At 32.7% G+C, this 19,842-nt stretch overlaps 1 protein-coding gene across 4 annotated transcripts; it reads left to right on the top strand.

Moving 5' to 3' along the window:
• The first annotated feature begins 8,932 nt into the window (after window positions 1-8,932).
• LOC122284189 (PX domain-containing protein EREX) lies at window positions 8,933-19,644 on the top strand. Of its 4 annotated transcripts, none has more exons than XM_043095273.1 (10): window positions 8,933-9,417; window positions 9,715-9,825; window positions 10,713-10,811; window positions 10,934-11,020; window positions 13,833-13,941; window positions 14,222-15,006; window positions 16,511-16,675; window positions 16,766-17,008; window positions 17,862-18,080; window positions 19,208-19,644. In XM_043095273.1, exons 1-10 carry the CDS (start codon window positions 9,148-9,150, stop codon window positions 19,466-19,468), a joined length of 2,349 nt encoding a protein of 782 aa, XP_042951207.1. In that variant the 5' UTR covers window positions 8,933-9,147; the 3' UTR covers window positions 19,469-19,644. The 4 variants fall into 4 exon arrangements, with proteins under 4 accessions (XP_042951207.1, XP_042951209.1, XP_042951208.1 ...); XM_043095275.1 differs by having other exon boundaries at window positions 9,274-9,417; window positions 9,715-9,808; XM_043095274.1 differs by having other exon boundaries at window positions 9,274-9,417; window positions 10,721-10,811.
• Window positions 19,645-19,842: the final 198 nt, after the last annotated feature.

The following is a 19,842-nucleotide window of genomic DNA, read 5'->3' as shown; positions in this document are numbered from 1 at the left end:
CGTGTTTCGTGGAATTTAGTCGGTAACTGCATCGCATTTTATCACCAAATGTTGCGCTGAATTAAATAGAGTTATGATACTTATAATTAAGTATATTTTATATATAGTAATTGATGTAATTAATTAAAATAATTATTTTTTATTTAAAAAAATGAATCATCTAATCATATTAATAAAATATGTAAAATTTTTATTAAAATAAAATAAAATAAATAAATAAATCATACAAAGTTCTCAAAATCTCTAAAACAAGTTTCGTTATTTGTTCTTCTAAATATTTATTTATATTGTTTGTCGGATTGTTTTTTATTTTAATTTTAATTTTTCACTTAATTAATTCAAAATAAGTATGTAAAAATTTACTTTTTTACTCCGATTATATATAACTTGTTAGAGTTTTGCTACATACAAGCACAGTTGTACACTAATCTGTGTACCAATACTGATTTATTCATACTTAAAATTTAAATTAACACTGTTTTCAATAAAATCTACTTTTTGACCAATCACATCACATTGGTGCACAGATTAGTGCACAACTATACTTGCAACTATATTTTTCCAACTTGTTAATACACCAGTTTGAATCGTGGATTTAAGTTTTAATTATCTCATTGAAATATATAATATTAGATATAGGAATAGTCGCTCGATCGAGCTTTTAGAGCTAGCATTCCCAATTCTTATCTATTTAGCTAAGAAAAAGTTACTTTATCTATTTTAATTAATGGCTGTTACGTATACGTACTTATATATTAGTTTTATCTATTTAATATCTATATCATTTGAATATAAATTTCATTTATAATAAAAATTTCTATATATTTCTTCTAATTAATTACCAACAATTTGTAATATCTCGTATATTTCAATATTTGCAATGTTATCTCGTATGTTAGGGTGATTGCAATGCGTCTATCCACATTTAATATGACAAAAATAACCTATAAAAAATTAAAATTCAAAATAAGAATGTTATGAAAATATTTTTATAATTACTAAGAGCTTATTTGGACACTTAGAGCATTTCATAATTATGTTAATACTATTATTTGATTTAAAATGTTTTATTCATGGGTTTTGAAAAATAAGAAAGAAAAAGTTGAATAAAAGTATTATAAAGTTAAAAAAAAAAAATTTTGAATATAATTTTTGTTTTAAAGTTTGTAAAATTTGTATTATTATTATTATTATTATTATTTTTGCTTTGTTTTGAAATTTGTAAAAGTAGTATTGATTTTTGTGTTTGGATAATTTTTAGGTAATGATTATATGAAAAAGTTAAATATTTAAAATTGAAAAATATTTTGTGTTAATTGAGTTATGTTTGAGAATATAATTATAACAAATTTTGAGACTTTTGAGAATTCTATGTCCAATTCCGTCCCTTAGAACACTCCCAATAGATTCTTCATCTTATCTTTTAAAATGCATGATCAAAACCTTTTTTTTAACAATATACCATACATCAACTTATCTATTTTTCTTCATATCATTTTAATGTTATACTTTTTAATATTTTTTATTCATTTCAAATATTTTTTCTAACTATCAATAATATTCTCGCATCTTTTAATATTTGCAATATCCTCCGTGTACAATCTCACAACATTATGTTCTATTTTAAATTAAACTAAAATTAACATTGATTCAAAATATAACATAAAAAATAGAGAAAAAAGTATGTTTTGTTTTAAATTACTTCAAAAAAATATACAAAAATTTGAGAAACCCAAGGCTGCAACGACAATTTTTAATTTTTTCATATTTTTAAAAAAACTATATTTTGAAGCGTCCATTGGGAGTACTCTTATAATTAAGGGGATTTTTTCACCACTAAAAGCAAAGATGAAACAAAGCATTAGGCAAGTGAAAATAAATTTGTAAAAATAATAATGAAATAGATAATGAAGAGAAATAAAGAATAAAAAATGTTTAGATTGATTAATATATAGTTGAAGCTACATATAGAGTTAGGGTTGGTGCAACAAAACATTAATGAACCAGAATATGCTCTTTCTTGCAGAGAGAAACATGATGTGGAAGAACTTCATTGTCTGATGATAAATGAAAAGAAGATACATAAAGATAAACACATGACGCATCGATCCTAGCTCGTTTGATTCATTGAATTGTATTCACTTGTGTAAGATGTAAGCAAATGAACCCTTTATTTGAAATGAAACATGGATTGAAACAAAATAAATGAACAGTGGGTGTGGAATTTGAAGAGAATAAATGAGAACTTATCCAAAGAGAAAAGGTAGAAAAAAGAAGAAGAAGAAAGATACAAACCATTAATTATATACAAGAAAGAAAGTCTGTCTAGATAATTTAAATCTAAAGAAAAATAGTATTAGGGTAAAACCAGAACCGGATGCAAAGCAAAGTCCAGGCTCACCATGTTCTCCCACAGCTTTCTTGAACTTGTACGTGCGCTCCATCTAGATGCTGGACAGGAGAGTCAAGGAGATGAAGTTCAAGAAAGCCGTGGAAAAGCATGAAAGGACTTGTGACACCTTCATGACCTTCACCCATCTTTAACATTTAGTTAGATGGAGAACAAAAGACTTAGAGGGAGAGAGAGGGAGAGAGAGAGATTGTCTTTGAGGATCCCTAGCATATAGGAGATGTGGAAGACTTGTGGGCTGCAGAGTTCATTGACGAAGGCATGCGTACCATATGAACAGAAACTACCATGGTTGGTGCATGCCACCATTTGTTTGTGAGCGCCCCACCTTCCAGTAGATTGTATGCGCATGCGACATGGGTTGAGAGGAAAAGCAACAAAAAAGTAAAGCATTTTGTGTACATGTACGAGCCAAAGAAAAAACAAAGGACAAAGACATTAATCATAAAAAACTACGCCCAACACTACTAGTGTTTGCAATTACATTAGATTAATTTGGAACTAAAATGAAGCATTCCCCACCAAGAAACTATGCCCATAGCACAACAGATCATGCCTTAGATCGAACTAACCAAGCACTTAGCCAGGAGGTCCAGGATTGATAATTGTATTTATATATTGTGTATCAAACAAAAAAAAAAAATTATAATTTTGACTATGCAGTCATTCATTTGGTAATTAATGCATAAAACATTCCTCTTGAAACTATGCACATAACAGCAGCTATGATACAATTTAGAATATTTAAATCTGTTTGGATTTAGAGTTGATCTCAACTTATCCCATTTAATTATTATAAATTTTTAAAAATTTTATATAAAATATAATAAATAATTTGATATTTTAAATTTAAATATAAAAAGAATATTTTAATAATACATTTTTTTAACTTCTAACTTACTCATTGTCCAAATCTCCCTTAGATGCGTCTACATTAACAATTTGAAAGGAAATAGCAGGGAATTAGCAAAAATTGAAGCCGATTTATGCAAATGAGGATAAGGATACTTTAAGAGCCTCAGATTTGAGAGTGAGTAATGGTACAAAGTTCTTCAGCTTGTACTCGGAAAAAGTAATGATGGCTGCTTGTTATTCACGAGGTCGATTTTAAACGAGTCACGGGCGGTTGGATTCGTGGCATGGGCACTCTGCAGCTGGCAGGAGAATGCTGCATCCTACAGATAAATTCTGTGCCTTTCTTCTTCTTCTTCTTCTTCTTCTTCTTCTTCTTCTTCTTCTTTTTTTTTAACAAATCAGTAATTAACATGGAATAAAATGTAGTAACACGTAAATATAAATAATAAAATCTATTTATTTTTATTAACTTAAAATTTTAATATGGATGATAATTTTACATAATATTAAAATAAAAATCTTAAACTCAAATTATAACTCTACACTTTCTTCTATTTAATTAAATAATAATTCCAAATGACAATGATTAAAAAAAAGTCCAAATTCAGAAAATCGTAATACCAATATAACTGGTAATGTTGGGGCTTAAAAGCCCGATGCAAAGTGTAACAGCCCGCTAGAAATTCAATTGTGAAATTTCTATTAACTTTAGGAACCTCGTGAAAACCTCATAAGTTTTCACGAATCCATTAATCGTATAGGTTTTTGTCTAACTATATAGTTAGTGTTATTATTTACTATGGTATCATAAGTGTATTTTTGATTATTGGAGATAGTTAGAAGTGTCAAAATGTATTATGGTTTGTGCCATTAGACTCGGAGGATTATTTAAAGTCTTGTGGCGCAATAATATTTTTTCATATTTTCGGACAAAACGTCTGTTCAAAACTGTAGGTATTATTGGATAAAAAGAAATATCTTGAGGTAATTTTCGTGAATATTATTGGGTAAAAATATTTTGAGTTGATAGATATTATTAGATAAAAATATCTTAAGTTGATTTTTTTTTAGATATTATTGGATAGAATATTATAAAATAATCATTTATAGATTTTTTTTGGGTAGGAGAAAACTACACTCAACTCTCAACTCCAGCCTCATCTCTTCCATATCTCATCCATAAGTATCTTCAGCCACATCTCCCCATGAAATTATCTTCATTTACACTTTCCATTGAAAGAATATCAAACACTCTCTCTCGGACAGCTTTTAGGAGGTCTTTTGTACACCCATTTCGAAGCTTTTGTAAGTATTTTATCATAAAGTCTCATTCATATAAGTTGTTCCTTTTTTAGTCTAGTTTACATGGATATCTTATTTTCCCCATTTGAAGATCATTTGGTCAGTCAAATATTGTGTAAACTATAGAAAGGTCATTCTGGGAGATAAACTGGAGAATATGTTATAGTTTTGAGTTTTTGACCAAGCTAATGGATAGATATTGATCCAAAATTTTTATGGAGTATTGTTAACATGTATATGTGACTATTGGTTGAGGATTTTTGCATGATTAAAGGTTTTGATGAAATATTTTCTTAGATTTAGAAACTTAGAAACTGGAAGAAGAAAAACAGTTTCTGTTTTGAGAAAGTTTAACTCTTTGGTGGTCTAAACCTATTCTAATGACTTTGATAATTTTATTGGAGGATCCTAAACATCTTATATACATGTTATATTATTATTTTGAATATAATTGATGTTAGTTTCAAATATATGAAATTTTATGCAAAGAGATATTCAGATAAGCCAAAGTGTGGATATTCTTGGCTAAATTTATGTTTTGGTTAATTTCTAACCATGTGATCTTGAATTAGAAGCTTATATATGTTTTAGGACATCTTTTTAAACCATGTAATGGTTTGGTTTGGTTTGAAGATCATATATTTATAAGTCATAAATCAAGAGATTTATCAAAACTAGTTGAGGAAAAAGTTTCTTTTTTTGGACTAAGTGTAAAACCAAAAACTCCAAATGTTATTTTGTGATTTTGGTGACTTTAGTTTGATGATTTAAAGCATGGTTGATGTTAGGATGATATTATGAATATGTTAGAAGTAAGATTTGATTTTTTGAAATTCTTGGAGATGTTTTGATTTAAGGTCAAAACTTGTGATTCAAGTGCTTGGATCTTTTTACAAAAAAGTTTGGTGTTAATTATTAGCTTTTTCCAAATGGATGTTTTAAATATGGTTTTGAATTTAGGATTGGAAGATGTTTGTTGCAAAATTTTGGTTTAAGCATGAGTTTTGAAGTTGGAAGGAATTGCAACAAAAATCAAGGGAAATGGCCTATGGATGTTTCGGCCATAGTGTGTTATTCATAGTTATGTTTTGTTTTAAATTTTTCTGAGTTGATATTTAAATTTAGGACAAAATTTACATGAGAAATGTAAATTTTAGAAACTTTTTGAGTTAGTATGCAAAATCCTTAAGTTATGGGTAAAACGGTCATTTTTCCACATGTAGAGAGTAAAACTCTTTAAGTTAGTATTTTTCATATTTCAAATTTTTAGTGATTTAGTTCTAACTTTTAGAATCACTAATTACAGTTCCTCGTGATCGCACTTGAAGTTTTATAAGAAACGCGGAGATCGAGGTAAGTTAGCTTTTAACTTACTAGCAGTCTACTGTGTATGTGTGCTAAGTAAAGGAACTACAGTGTATGTATGTGTGTTATCATATATGTCATGCCATGCCAAGTTATCACGTAATTGTCTATTATACAGAATTTATTCTGTCATCAATTTTTATCTGTTACATAATATATTCTGTTATGTATTACTGTACATTACAAGTACGTCATGCTAAGTATGCCATCTATTACATGTATGTCAAGTCATGTAATATTTATTGTTGCAAATATGTCATGTTAAATATGTTGTCTATTATATGTTATGCCATGTTACGAAATGTTTCTGTCTCAAGTTGGTCATGTATTTCAAGTTATGTTCAAGTCACGTTATGTTACGTCAGGGCTTCAGTCCTTTTGTATTCCAGTCACGTTTCATCTTGAGTACATTATGTTTGTGTAGAATATATGGGGCCACAACAACTGTGGAGTATGTATTTAACTACAATTGTGATGCGTAGAATACATGGGGCCACAACAACTGTGGAGTATGTATTTACAGGTAGAATAAATGGGGCCACAACAATTGTGGAGTATGTATTTTTCATGTTAAGTCAAGTTTGTGTAGAATACATGGGGCCACAACAACTGTGGAGTATGTATTTATACGTATAATACATGGGGCCACAACAACTGTGGAGTATGTATTTTTCATGTTAAGTCAAGTTTGCGTAGAATACATGGGGCCACAACAACTGTGGAGTATGTATTTTTCATGTTAAGTCAAGTTTGCGTAGAATACATGGGGCCACAACAACTGTGGAGTATGTATTTACACGTAAAATACATGGGGCCATAACAACTGTGGAGTATGTATTTTTCATGTTAATTCAAGTTTCAAAGCAAGTTCATGCTAAGTCAAGTTTCAGATCAAGTTCAGTTCATGTTTCAATTTAAGTTATGTCAATTATGCTATGTTGTACTCCAAGTTATGCTTTAATTACTTATGAATTTGATTATGCATTTATGCTTTTACTGTCATCCATGCATCATTAGTTTGTGTGGAAGTTTTTTGTTAACTTACTGAGATTTGTAATCAAATATCACTTTGGTAGTCCCAACTACCATTCCCCCCAAATGGTAGATCTTGTTACAGGATCTGAAGGAGAATCAGGAGCTGATCAACTAGACACGGTTGACTAAGTGACGGTGCGACATAAATATTGATATAGTAATTAACGTAAATTACTACTTGTACGATTGAGTTGTATCTCTACTACTTTTTGGATCATAACCATTTTGGACTAGTGTTGTGATCTTAGTTGTTCGATGATTTTTATGTATGAAGTATGTTTTAAACATTTGGGATATTTTCAATTTGGTGCATAGTATTGCTAAAGAAAAAATTTATCCGCTGCGAATATTGTATATTGTTGATGCATGTTAGGAATATTGCATTTTATATGTCATGAACGGGGGCAGGTAACCTTGTGTTGCATGTCTCGACGCTTCAAATGTCCGTCCGATCCCAAACGGAATTTGGGGGCGTCACACAAAGTTATGCAATATGGGTCGAATCCAAGACCCAAATATAATAAATCAACAAAAATAGTTTGTGTATAATATAAATACAAAATAAATTTATAAATTAAGGAGATTTAATATGATAATTATTTGTAAATAAATGATATTTGTAATTGCGTGCAAAGACCATATAATTATTTTGAAAAGTCAATAAATACGATATATATAAATGAAATAAAATTAATTTTTTAATATTAAATATTTTTTTAAATAACTACACGATATTTATATACAGTACGACCATGTGTAACATTACACCTCAGGATCTATAACATGGAAAGGAAAACAATTCGTGCTACTTTTGATTATGAAGCTGGTGGGGATAATACCCAAAAAAAAAAAACTAAACTAAACTCCATGAAAAGGAAACTCAAAAGAGATTTCTTTTGTCCATTTGTATTTTTTGTATATGCTTAGGAAACTTCATTGCATTGGAAGCATTTAGTTCGCCACTTTCCGCGAAATTCTTGCTTTACTGTTTATTCAAGTAATTTTAATTTATAGAAATAAAAGGCAAAAAAGTGAAATGATATGGGAACGTTTTGGTGAAGAAATCTTGATAATAATTCTAAAGAGAAATGAAGTAAAGAAATCTTATATCATACATCTATATTTTATTAATAGTCATCCGCTTATTTATTTAAACATACAGGTATTTAAATATTAAAATAAAATAATTAAAAAAATTATATATTAATTAAATAAAAGTATGTGATATAAAGCTCACACATATAATTTCTAAATTCTATAACTTTCCAATGCCAACACCGGAATTGTTCTCTCTCTTTCAATGATGGGTGACTCTATAACCACGGCTAGGAGCTCCTACTGGAGGCTCCCGCTAGTTGCTGTTGTGTTTTTTTATATATATATTTTACTATTTTTAAATATTTTAAAAAAATTCATGATATTATTAAATAATACTAATAATAATAATAAAATAAAAGTTTTAGCGGTGGCTTCTAGAGGAAAGAATAGCATTTTCCTTCGATGATAATCACTTTAAATATATTTGCATGTGTGCGTTTGTAATTGGTAGACCAAATTTTATATTTGTCATTTGTTAGCCACGATTGCCTATTAGATGGAATATACCTCTCAATAGACCTTATTTAAATAAAAATAAGAGGATATATAGAAAATTATTAGAGAAAATACACGTTACTCCACTCCTATTATTTTAGATTATCACTCTAATTTTAAAAACAAATTTCTCTAAGAATTAAAATAATCAAAATAATTTAATAATAAAAAATATAAAATAATTGAAAGTTAAAATTTAATTCTTTTGATTTTAATGAGATATTTTTCAAAAAAATATTTTGAGATAATTTATTTTGAAGAGAAAAAGAACAAATGCAATTAATACTTAAGAGATAATAATTTATTTATTTTTTACAAATTATTTTTCGTTTTGGTATAAATAAGTTAAAAACTAAAAATCTAAATACTTCGGAAAAAAGAATGCGGTCTTTCCCAGACGAGACTAGCTCAGAAAGATCACCGAACTCCGTGGAACCCCAATTTTATAAGTGAACGATTCGTTCAGTTTCGAAAGGTTTCGACTCTCTCTCTCTCTCTCTCTCTCTCTCTCTCTCTTTAAGGTTTATCAGAGTAGGCAACTCGGTGAAGAAAAGAGACGTAAGTACAATCACAACGTACAGATCGAAATGGATATGTACACGCACGGCCTCTCCCCTTTCGACTATGACCTCGATTTCTCCGATCCTACCTTTCAACCCTTCTCTCATCGCCGGTCTTATTCCTCATCCAATTCCACGACTAACCGTTACGACGACGACGACGACGACCATCTGGACACCAATAAGGGCGATTCGGGTAACCGCGTGATGCCCAATCACAGCCCTCCCAAGCACCGCCACGACGGCCAGTCGCCGCTTCCTTTGGGCATGGATTGGAGCCCCCCTCCTCGCAAATGGGTAATCTTCTTTTTCATGTTTGATCAACCCTTATTTATTTTTATTTCTCATGTGGTTGAATTGTAATCGGCTGGTAAGGTTAATCTGGTAAGTCTTTTTTGAGCTGAACATTTGATCCGGTGGAGTGATTGTTGATTTCTTTGAAATTATTGAATTTGATTTACATCATTGATTTATACGGTAGCTTAAATCACCTGGTTTGGAGAATTGTTGCTTTATCCGTGCTTAGAATTGAGGCTGTTAGCCTGTTATATAAATTTCTCGGTTTGTGATGATATTTCCACTCTCTGAATGTAGGATGGCCGTGACACTGTCTGGCCACTTGATTTCCATACTGGTTGGAGTTACTGCATCTCAATTCCTTCTTGGATTTTCCTCTCCAAATCAAGAGGTTCAGATCCTGTGGTGGTATATCTATTGTTAATTTATCATTTTAAATTGAAACGCTTCGCCATTTTCAAGTTTGATTAGTGTTGGTTATAAATTTGAGAGGTGTATGTCTTTAAGTGTTCGTTCTGGCAGTTACTTTCTGATGTTGTTGCATGTTTCTAGTGTAATTATAGTTATCCATCTGCTTTTTCTCCCCTTTCATTGTTTCAATTTTGATTTCTTGGAAGGTCTTTAACCATGTCCTTTTTAATAGAAGTATCTGGTATTATAATTTAGGGTAGTAGCTACTGGTAATGCAACTTGAGTTTGAAGGAACTTTTTTGCCTGTTTTGTGTCATCTTTATGCTGACTTCTCCATATAAAGCAAGTAAAAATATGTTCCATAAGAAAAGAAATTTCGTTTATTTATTTATTTTCCTTATAAATCGAGTTGTTGGACTTGAAGCTTAGTTTTATTCCTCATTTTTAATTAGGCCTCTAATGTGAGTGCATGGCTGTAATATGTATCATACATTTTCTTCACTCCTTTGTGTTCCTTATTACAAATAGTTTCATAAGGTATGCTTTGGCAATTACATGATTTTGGAGAATGGTCTGTTTCTGTGGTTACTCATGGCTGACTTGTATCATTTGCAAGACCAATTAGGCTTTTTAATAGTTATTGGAAATAAACTATTTCTTTCTCCGTATTAGACAGTGCAGTGTATGCTTTTTGTTATTAACTTATTGCTCTGTGCTACCTGTCTCCTAGTACATTCAACTTATTTTTTATAAAAAAAAAAAAAAAAGTTACATTATCGGTAAATCTGTCATTGGAGGTGTTTTAGTAGTATTTGGTCTGGTTCTGCATACTTTGTGGTTAATAAACACCAGTTATTTTCTATTTTAACATTCATAGAGAACAGTTTTACAGGATTCAAGTTGGTATACAATCTCCAGAAGGGATCACCACTATTCGAGGGATATTACGAAGATTTAACGATTTTTTAAAGCTTTTTTCTGAAGTGAGTGGCATTTCCTATGTTTTTTTATTTTCTTGTTTTGTTACCCTCTGCTGTGCTTAACACATCATATCATTTGGATATTGTGGTTGGAAGACATAATCATTCTTTTATTGGCTTTGTAGGTCAAAAAGGCATTTCCCTCGAAATATCTGCCTCCAGCTCCTCCAAAGAAGATGTTGAAAATAAAAAGCCGAACTCTGTTGGAAGAGGTAGATTACAAGTTTTTCTATCATAGTCTCTTTAGAAATTCTATTTTCTTTAATGATTTTGTGAATTCAGAAATGATTTATGAATGATATATTTAACCATACTCCTTGAGACGCATTATAATAGGAATTCATTATAGGAATTGTGATACTGTTTCTCATAATCTCTTTACGAAAAAAATGCTTGATCAACTGAAGGAATGTTTTTGAGTTTTCCCTTAGGTTTCCCTTTTTCTTGCTCTAACCCTGGTAATAGGAGTGAATGGGTTTTTGGAGTTGAATTTTTCTGCTGAAGTTCATGAATTTTATGGAAATATATATCCAATATGGACCTGAAAACCATAGAAGGAAAGAAGAAAACAATGCCTAAGGATTTGCATTGGGTTTATGTCAATGGAAAAGGCATCTGACCATGTTTGGTGGGATATCCTCTTGTTCTTACTTGGGAAGTATGGTTTTGGAGAGAAATGGTGTATGTGGATCAAGCATTGCATTTTGACATCGAGATTTTCTATTTTGGTGAATGGTACCCTGGTTGGACTTTTTAATAGGTCACTTGGTTTGAGACAAGGAGATCCACTATCTCCTTTTCTTTTTGTCCTTGTCATGATTGCGTTGAGTAGAATGATTGAAGTGGCAGTAGAAGGAAGGTTCTTGTCGGGTTTTGAGGTGGGAAATGAGAATCGGAATAGCATTAAATTATCTCATCTTCTTTTTGCTAATGACACTTTAATTTTTAGGGAGCCCAACCAAGAACATCTTCGATCTTTGAGAGACTTCTTGTTATATTTGAAGCTGTCTCGGGTATAAGGATTAACTTTAACAAGTCTGAAATTGTTCCAGTGGGTGCAGTAGCCAATATTTCATATTTGGCTAAGATTTTGGAGTGTAAGATTTCCTCATTGCCGCTGAAGTATCTTGGTCTTCTGTTGGGCTCTTCTCACAAATCTGTTTTGATATGGGATGGGGTGATTGAGAAGGTTGGCGGGATGGAAAAAGCTATACTTGTCTAAAGGGGGACAAATTGCCCTGATAAAGAGAACGTTGTCTAATCTTCCCACGTATTTTCTTTCACTTTTCCCTTTGCCCGCGGGGGTTGCAAAAAGAATTGAGAAAATTTGGAATTTCTTATGGGGAGGTATAGGAGAGGAGAAAAAGTTTCATTTAGTTAGTTGGAACAAGGTTTATCAACCAATCTCTTGTAGAGGATTGGGGGTGAGAAATTGAGGATGTTTAACAAAGCACTTCTTGGGAAATGGCTTTGGAGATGTCATGTAGAGAGAGATGCTTTTTGGAAGAATGTTGTTGCTGTTAAATATGGGTGGGGGGAATTGGTTTTCTAATGAAGTTAGAGGAACGTATGGGGTGGGTTTATGGAAGTTTGTTAGGAAAGGTTGGGGGGAGTTTCGAAACATATTAAATTGAAGGTGGGGGAAGGAAAGAGGATTCTTTTTTGGCATGATATTTGGTGTGGGGAATCAGCTGTCAAATATGATTTTCCCTCTCTTTTTAGGATTGCAAGGGATCAAAATGCTGCTGTGACAGATTGTTTCCAACGTACAGGTAATAATATTCTGTGGAATGTTGATTTTATCAAAGATGTGAATGACTGGGAAGTGAATGTTGTTCCTGATTTTTTGGAAAGAATTTATAATTCAAAAGTGATGTAGGGAAGAGAGGATAGTTTACTGTGGGACCATGCTGGAAATTCCAGGTTTTCAGTTAGTTCTTTTTATAAGGTGCTGACTTGTCAGCTGGTTGTGCTTTCCCTTGGAAAAGCATTTGGAGAGTGAAGGTACCTACCAAGGTGGCATTTTTTAGTTGGCTGGTTGCTCTAGGGAAAGTATTGACCACAGATAACCTTAGAAATGTATTTCTCATTGGTGTGTTATGGGCAAGAAGGATGGTGAATCTGTAAATCATCTCTTTTTTCATTGTGAGGTGACAGTCTTTGTGGAATGAGGTTCTTAGTTGTACAGGTATATATTGGGTGGAGCGGTGCTACTTTGCCGCCTGAGTAGCACCGCTCAACCTTACTGCTAGTTAAGTTTTGAATTTTTTTTTTCATTTTTCTTTTCACATTTTTTTAATATATTTAAAAAATAAAAAAATACATCAATATACTTAAAATCACTTCCTTAATCATTAAGTAAAAATAAAATATATATTTGTTTTTCTTTTTCCTGAGCGATAGACTTGAGTGGGCAAACTAGGTTTTTCCATATTGGGTGATGCCAAAGGAAGTTGTGGGTCTTCTTGCATGTTGGAGAGGTTTTGAGGGAAGGAAATGTGTAGCTACCAGATGGAAATGATTCCTTTGTGTTTATTATGTCTTTGGCTGGAAAGGAATGAGAGATATTTTGAAGACAGAGCATTCTTTCGGAGAACTTCGGAATTTTTTCTTTTCTACTTTGTAACTTTGTGTTTGTGGGCTGAGATTTTTGTAAGGAATGATAATAATGTACTGAATCTGTATTAGTCTCTTTCCCGCTTACTAGAATGTAGTAGGTACTTCCTTGTATACTTCCTGTGTATTTGGGCTATTCCTATTCATGGTAATATTACCCTCTTATTAATAATAATAAAAAAATTAATAATAATAATGTCAATTTGGGGGGCAATGGCTTACTTGTATAAAATTGGTTGCATTTACTGATTGTGTGCATCCCTTATTTTTACTTTCAATTGATATATTTGCTAACTACTCGTAAGAAATATTTTTTGCGTATTTCCTTACATGAGAATTTAAAAACCAAGCATATTTCCCCCACAAAGTAACAGCAATAATATTCTCAAATTGGTTAGTTTGTTGCAGAGAAGGTGTTTCTTGGAGGATTGGATGGAGAAACTATTGTCAGACATTGATGTATCAAGGAGTGCTCCGGTGGCGACCTTTCTTGAGCTAGAAGCTGCTGCGAGGTCTTGTAGGTGTTTCCTTGATGCATTTTGAAATCAACATTATATTGGTTTCTTATTCTTTTATTTTTTATTACGTATAAAAAAAAATTCTTTTTTTTGATAAGTAACAAATTTTATTAATGAGAATAGGCATAGCCCAAGTATACAGGGGGTATACAAGAGTTTACACCGAGTTACATTGGTTTCTTAATTTATTGCACCAAGTGCTGATATTAAATTGTAGAATATAGGTGCTTTACGGATAATACTCTACCAAACTAATTGTGTTTGGGCTTTTACTTTCAGCATTCTATGATGAGAACCAGCAAACACCAGATGTTAATTTTTCAACCAGTGGTGTGGTTCCATTATCTCTGTTCCATTCCAACTCAGATGTTTCTGCACTTGCTGGTAGTTCATTCATTGTATCAGACCATGGTGATGATACACCTTATGAAATATCTGAGGTTGGAACACCAACGATTGAAAATTCTAGTCGTGCAGATCTTGGCTTGGAGAGTTCCATATCTGAACAAGACTTAATTGATCCAGTCGATGGGACTGTGAAGTATGGCATGTTTAACAGAAAGTTTATTCAGTATAGCCTCCAAAGATTTTCAAGGCGTAGAAGGCAGATGGGAAATGAGGGCAATAATATAGGCAGGAATGAAGTATATGAGAATACGTCTAATGCCAAAACTCTCCGCATGGACGGAACGGAGTTTTTTTCTGAACTAGGGGATTGCAAGCTGGATGGCCATGTTCGTAGACTCTCAACAGAGAGTGTTGGAAGTGACTTGAGTTCTGCAAGAGCCGGTGAAATATTGAATATAGGGGCAGCCAATTTGTTTGGTGATTACCTTCACCCTTCTGAAGGTCCTGAAGCTCCGAGAAACATGGATTCTTTTGTAAATCAAGATTCACAGCTTCCAAGGCATTTACTGGTTGCTCTTCCATCTGATGAACGCCATAAACTGAACAGGGTACTTGTTACCATGCATCGGAGACTAGCCACTGCAAAAGCTGACCTGGAGGACCTTATAGCAAGATTGAATCAAGAAGTTGCTGTTAGACAATTCCTCACAACAAAGGTATATTCTGTAATGGTTATAAGCATTTTTTCTTGACATTATTCTATTTCTTTACTGTCTTTCCCGGTCTTTTTTTCCTTTCCAGTTCAAATAAGGAGCATTATTAATTAAAAAAAAAACTCACATTAGTAGCATTATTTATTCAATGGTTGAATTCAAATTTTTTGTTCTATTGTGATGAGAATGGAGGAAAGTAGCAGATAGATTTCTTGTGCTCGTGTTGTGCCATATCAGTATTATGATGTGGGCATATCTTGCTTATCTCTTCAATAATTTTATTTATTTATTTATTTATTTTATTTTTTTCCTGTTTGGAAGAATTCGAATTAAGATGGAAGTTTTCCATGTAATTAAATGTTTTGTTACTTGACTGTGGTAAGTTTTAAAAGGAAGACTGTTGTTCAGTATAAATGTCTTAATCTGTTTGTGATAGTTGGCATTGAAAGACATCATAAGCTTAGATGAGCGTGAAAACTTGTTCTAGGATAAAATATGTTTGATCGATGAAATGAGCTTTTTGTTTTTTGATGTATTCTTTTTGTCTTATTTTTTTACCTTACTAGAACTATCAATTGTAGCCAAATGGACATATGGCACAAACTGTTGATCTGTTATTTTATACTTAAAATATATTGTCTGTGCATACAGAATTAGAATTGGTGGACACGGATCAAAGTCATGTTAATGCACTGAACATGAAAGTCCCCAGGATCTAGTCATCAGGCAGTTACTCGAATTGATTTTTTATTTTTTGTAATCGTGAAATGTACTTTTTTGTGCACAAATGAGTTTGAAGTGCCATATCCTCAGTTTCTCCCCTTGAACACAATGAATTTCTCTACGGTATTGGAGAACTAGAGAGCTTAGGGATGTATGTCACATTTACAATGTCCATGTTTCAAATTGTGTTGATTGGGGTTGTTTTTTGATTTTGTATGACATCTACTCCTTGTCGAGCAAGTTCAAAATTATAAGCGGCACATCCCAAAACAATTTCTCAGTTTAGAACTGTAATTTGATTTTGAGAGTTCGTAATAGTGACTGTGAATCAGTCAATATATACACTGGATGGAGGCCAAGGTTGGCCCTTTCTTTATAGAAAAAGCTGAGGCTCCAACTCCACCCGCTCTCAGCTCTTTTCCTTCCACAAACTCTTTCTGCACATTTATTTCATAGCATAAGGTTTTCCCTCTCTCACTTTCATACTTATTTTTTGATTGAGTATAAATTGTTATGAATCCAATATCAAGAGGAATTATGCTAAAGGTGATGTGTCAGATATTGCCTTGGACAACCCATCCAAAAAATCTGGAAATTAAAATGCATTAATAATTATAAATTGTGAAGTTCTTTGTCACAATTACAATAGAAATTTTTTAATTCTAATGCATAAAAGAGAGAAAAGAAAGTTACTTATGACGGTGTTGACATCCTTTATGTTTTCAAGAACAATTTTAGGTACTGTACTGTCCATTTAATTCATCTATGGGGATGTTCTTTATAGGTCAAAGATTTGGAAGGGGAACTTGAAACTACTAGACAGAATTGTAAAGACAACATGGAGCAAGCTGTTTTGACTGAAAGGGAAAGATTTACACAAATGCAGTGGGATATGGAGGAGCTCCGTGGGAAGTGCTTGGAGTTGGAACTAAAATTGAAGTCTGAACAGGTTTGGTCTTTCCTACCATCATTATTCATTGGGATCTCCTTGTTTTTCGATTTTTGAAGCTTTGATGAATGATGTGCGATAATATTCCAGGATGAAAGAAAGCGTGCAGAGTCAACAAAAATAGCAATCATTCAGGAGAACAAAATGCTGCTGCAGGAGTTAGATGTAGGTAGAGAACAGCTTGAAAACTTGAAGAAACATCAGGAAGAATTTGAGGTGAAATCAAAGGCAGATGTAAAGCTGCTCGTTAAAGAGGTCAAGTCCCTTCGAAGTTCTCAGTTAGAATTGAAGCAGGAGCTCAGCCGATTAATGAAAGAAAAACTAGAAGTAGAGGTGCCCATTTTCTTTTATGTTCTTAGTTTTTAATGAAGTTTCTTGTTTTCTGTGCACCTTAGAAAATTATTCCTTTTAATGTTTCTCTGGTTCTTTCTTTATAGATAGATTTTACTGCATTTCTTAGGGGTTTGCTAGTTTTTATATATATAGCCAATGAAAGGAAGAATAGTTTGCTGCGTGCAAAAAAAAAAAAAAATTGTAGGGCCAGAGTTATGGTCTCAAATTTATGGCCATATTTCCATGAAACAATATATGTAAGTGGTTTTAACGACTGTTGGTTGTATCTGAAGTGGCTTTTGGTAGAGGTGAACGAAAAAATAAATATTTAAATATTGTTTGAAGTGTCAAACTTATCTATCTAGAGCATCAGTACATATCAATTGATTTGGTCTTGGAAGCTTTATATGTCTCAAACCGTTAGTCATGGAGAAATTCTAGTTTCTGAGAATAGAAGACAACCAGTCGAATGGGCTAAGCATATGTGAGCTTGCACACACCCTCACAATTTTTTATACTACATAATTTCAAAGCAAAAGTTTTGCTGTCATTAAGCCATCCACTATTTTACTATACTATTAATAAATAATAATTAGCTATAAAGCAACATCATTACTTCTCATTTGTGCCAGTCACACCAAAAACACTGAATAAAGACCAGACAACCAAGTATAATGGATGTTCTAGTGTACGGCTCTCATTGTGCCCGTTATTTTAACTAAACTCCTATTAAAAGGTGCTATATTTCTTTATGATAACTTATCTTACTTGGTTTGTATTTAGATTTTCCATGCTGTTTTAGATCATTTGCAGTGCCCATCTATTTCATGCTATTGTTTCTTGCATCTTCCAGAGGAGTCTTCAAAGGGAAAAGCAAAGAACAGACAACGCAAATACTGCCAATGCAAAGTTGCTGCATGAGTGTGGAATTCTCCGTGAAAGGCTTCGGGAGTGCAGCGTTAATTTTCTGGTTGAAGAGGAAGATAAATTAACTATGGACACTTCATCACCATCTGATGCAATAGATCTGTTGACAACATCCGACAATAGAATTGGTCTCTTACTTGCAGAGGTATCTTTACATCTTGAATCAATGTACCCTTCGGTTTGTTGTCCTATGTCCTTGGCAATCTCAATTTTGAACACTAACTAATTATAATACCAGTTCCTTTGGGGTATAAAAGTTGAATGGCCTAGATAAAAGGTCACAAGCTTTATTGGTTGCTTGAAGCCTATTTTTTTGGACCATTCATCAGTACACCAATCTTACTTACCAAGCCACAATGGAAAGAAAAATGTATTGTGTTTGGGCAAGTGTTAAAGTCCATCTGCTCTGTCATCTAGTGGTTCACTCTGTCGGTTGTGTAGTATGATGCCCAATTTGGGGGTCAAGTCTTCAAGGCAGTACAGTGGGTTGATATTTAGAAGAACTCAGGGAAAGTGTGGTGTAACACCTTGAGAACCACATAAATCGAGAGAATTGTCAGTAGATGTATTTCAGGTTCAGCCTAGGTTCCATATACGCTTGGTTACTTCAGTGCGCACTACAGGTTTACAACAAATGATTTACTGTTTTTGCTAGTGTACTGATGTCACTTGCGTTTTTCTTTTAATAACATCTTCCTTTGCTTTTTTATAATAAAAAAGTCAGTGTACTGACGGCACTATCTTCATACTAACTCGCGAAAAAGGGAAAGGACTAGCTTTCAATTTATGCATACTTTGATTTGGTTGTCCATGATGTTGTCTTGGAAGAGTGTAATGGCAGTTGTCAATCATCTGTTTTTTTTCTCTTTTCTCCCCTCTTGAGCGAAAACCTAAATGGTGCTCATCCCATGGATTTGTATGCCGTGGGCATGAAAAGTAGAAGGGTGAAATTTATAGAAATCACACAAAATCAGAACAGCCCCGTGATTGTGAATACTATATACAGTTCTAACATCATGTTTTAAAATGTTTTGGATTGGTTTAAAGCTCGTGGATTGCAGTATAGACTGATCAGAATTGAGAAAGTTATTCATGTACCAAAAGACCTTCTCTTTTCCCCATCTTTCATATCTAACAAAGACGTTATAATTTTAGATATGTAAGGAAATTGAAGTCTAAAATTTATTTTAAAATTGCTTTGATGTTTTTTCTATCATCTTCTGTGTATCTTAACCTTGACTTAATTACACGTGGTTCATGAAATTGGGACAGGCACAGCTCCTTGCACAGGATGTAGAAAATGCAGTTGCAGCAGTGGATGAGACCAGTCGTGCAAATGGAAGTAATACAAGGACAACAGATGATGAGTTGAGGATGATGTTGACTGATGTATTCGTGGACAATGCAAGATTAAGGAAACAGGTCAATTCAATTCTCCGTTGTGCTTTAGCAAATGCTACAAGTGAGAGAGATGATGAGGACGAGGAAGTTCCTTTGAGGAAAACTGTTCTAAGCAAGTTCTTAGAACGATGACACGGTCGATCTTGTAGATATACTTGTATGTATGGCAAATGGTATCATCACTCTAAAAGCAATAGAGACCCATTGAATTTTGTAGTTCCGTAAATATATGGGGTGTTCTGCACCTACTAAATCACATTGCTGTATCTTATTGTTTTGTCAAATAAATTATTTTATTTATTTATTTATTTTTATGGGTTAGTTTGTTAAGAGAAGCAGCTGGAGCTTCTCTCACGGAAAGTGGCATAAAGCATTCTAAACCTGTACCCCACAATTTCTCGAGGAACTAAGCTTTTTAACATATATCGCAGGCCAATTCGTTGCTGCCTACTGGTGCTTTGGTTCTTTTTTTAGCAGAATCTAGGGTGAGCTGCTGTGTTTGGAAG

Source organism: Carya illinoinensis, chromosome 1, assembly GCF_018687715.1.
Source record: "Carya illinoinensis cultivar Pawnee chromosome 1, C.illinoinensisPawnee_v1, whole genome shotgun sequence".
In the NCBI taxonomy this organism is placed as follows: Eukaryota; Viridiplantae; Streptophyta; class Magnoliopsida; order Fagales; family Juglandaceae; genus Carya; species Carya illinoinensis.
Note: the sequence above shows the minus strand (reverse complement) of the source record. Positions and strands in the feature narration are given on the sequence as shown.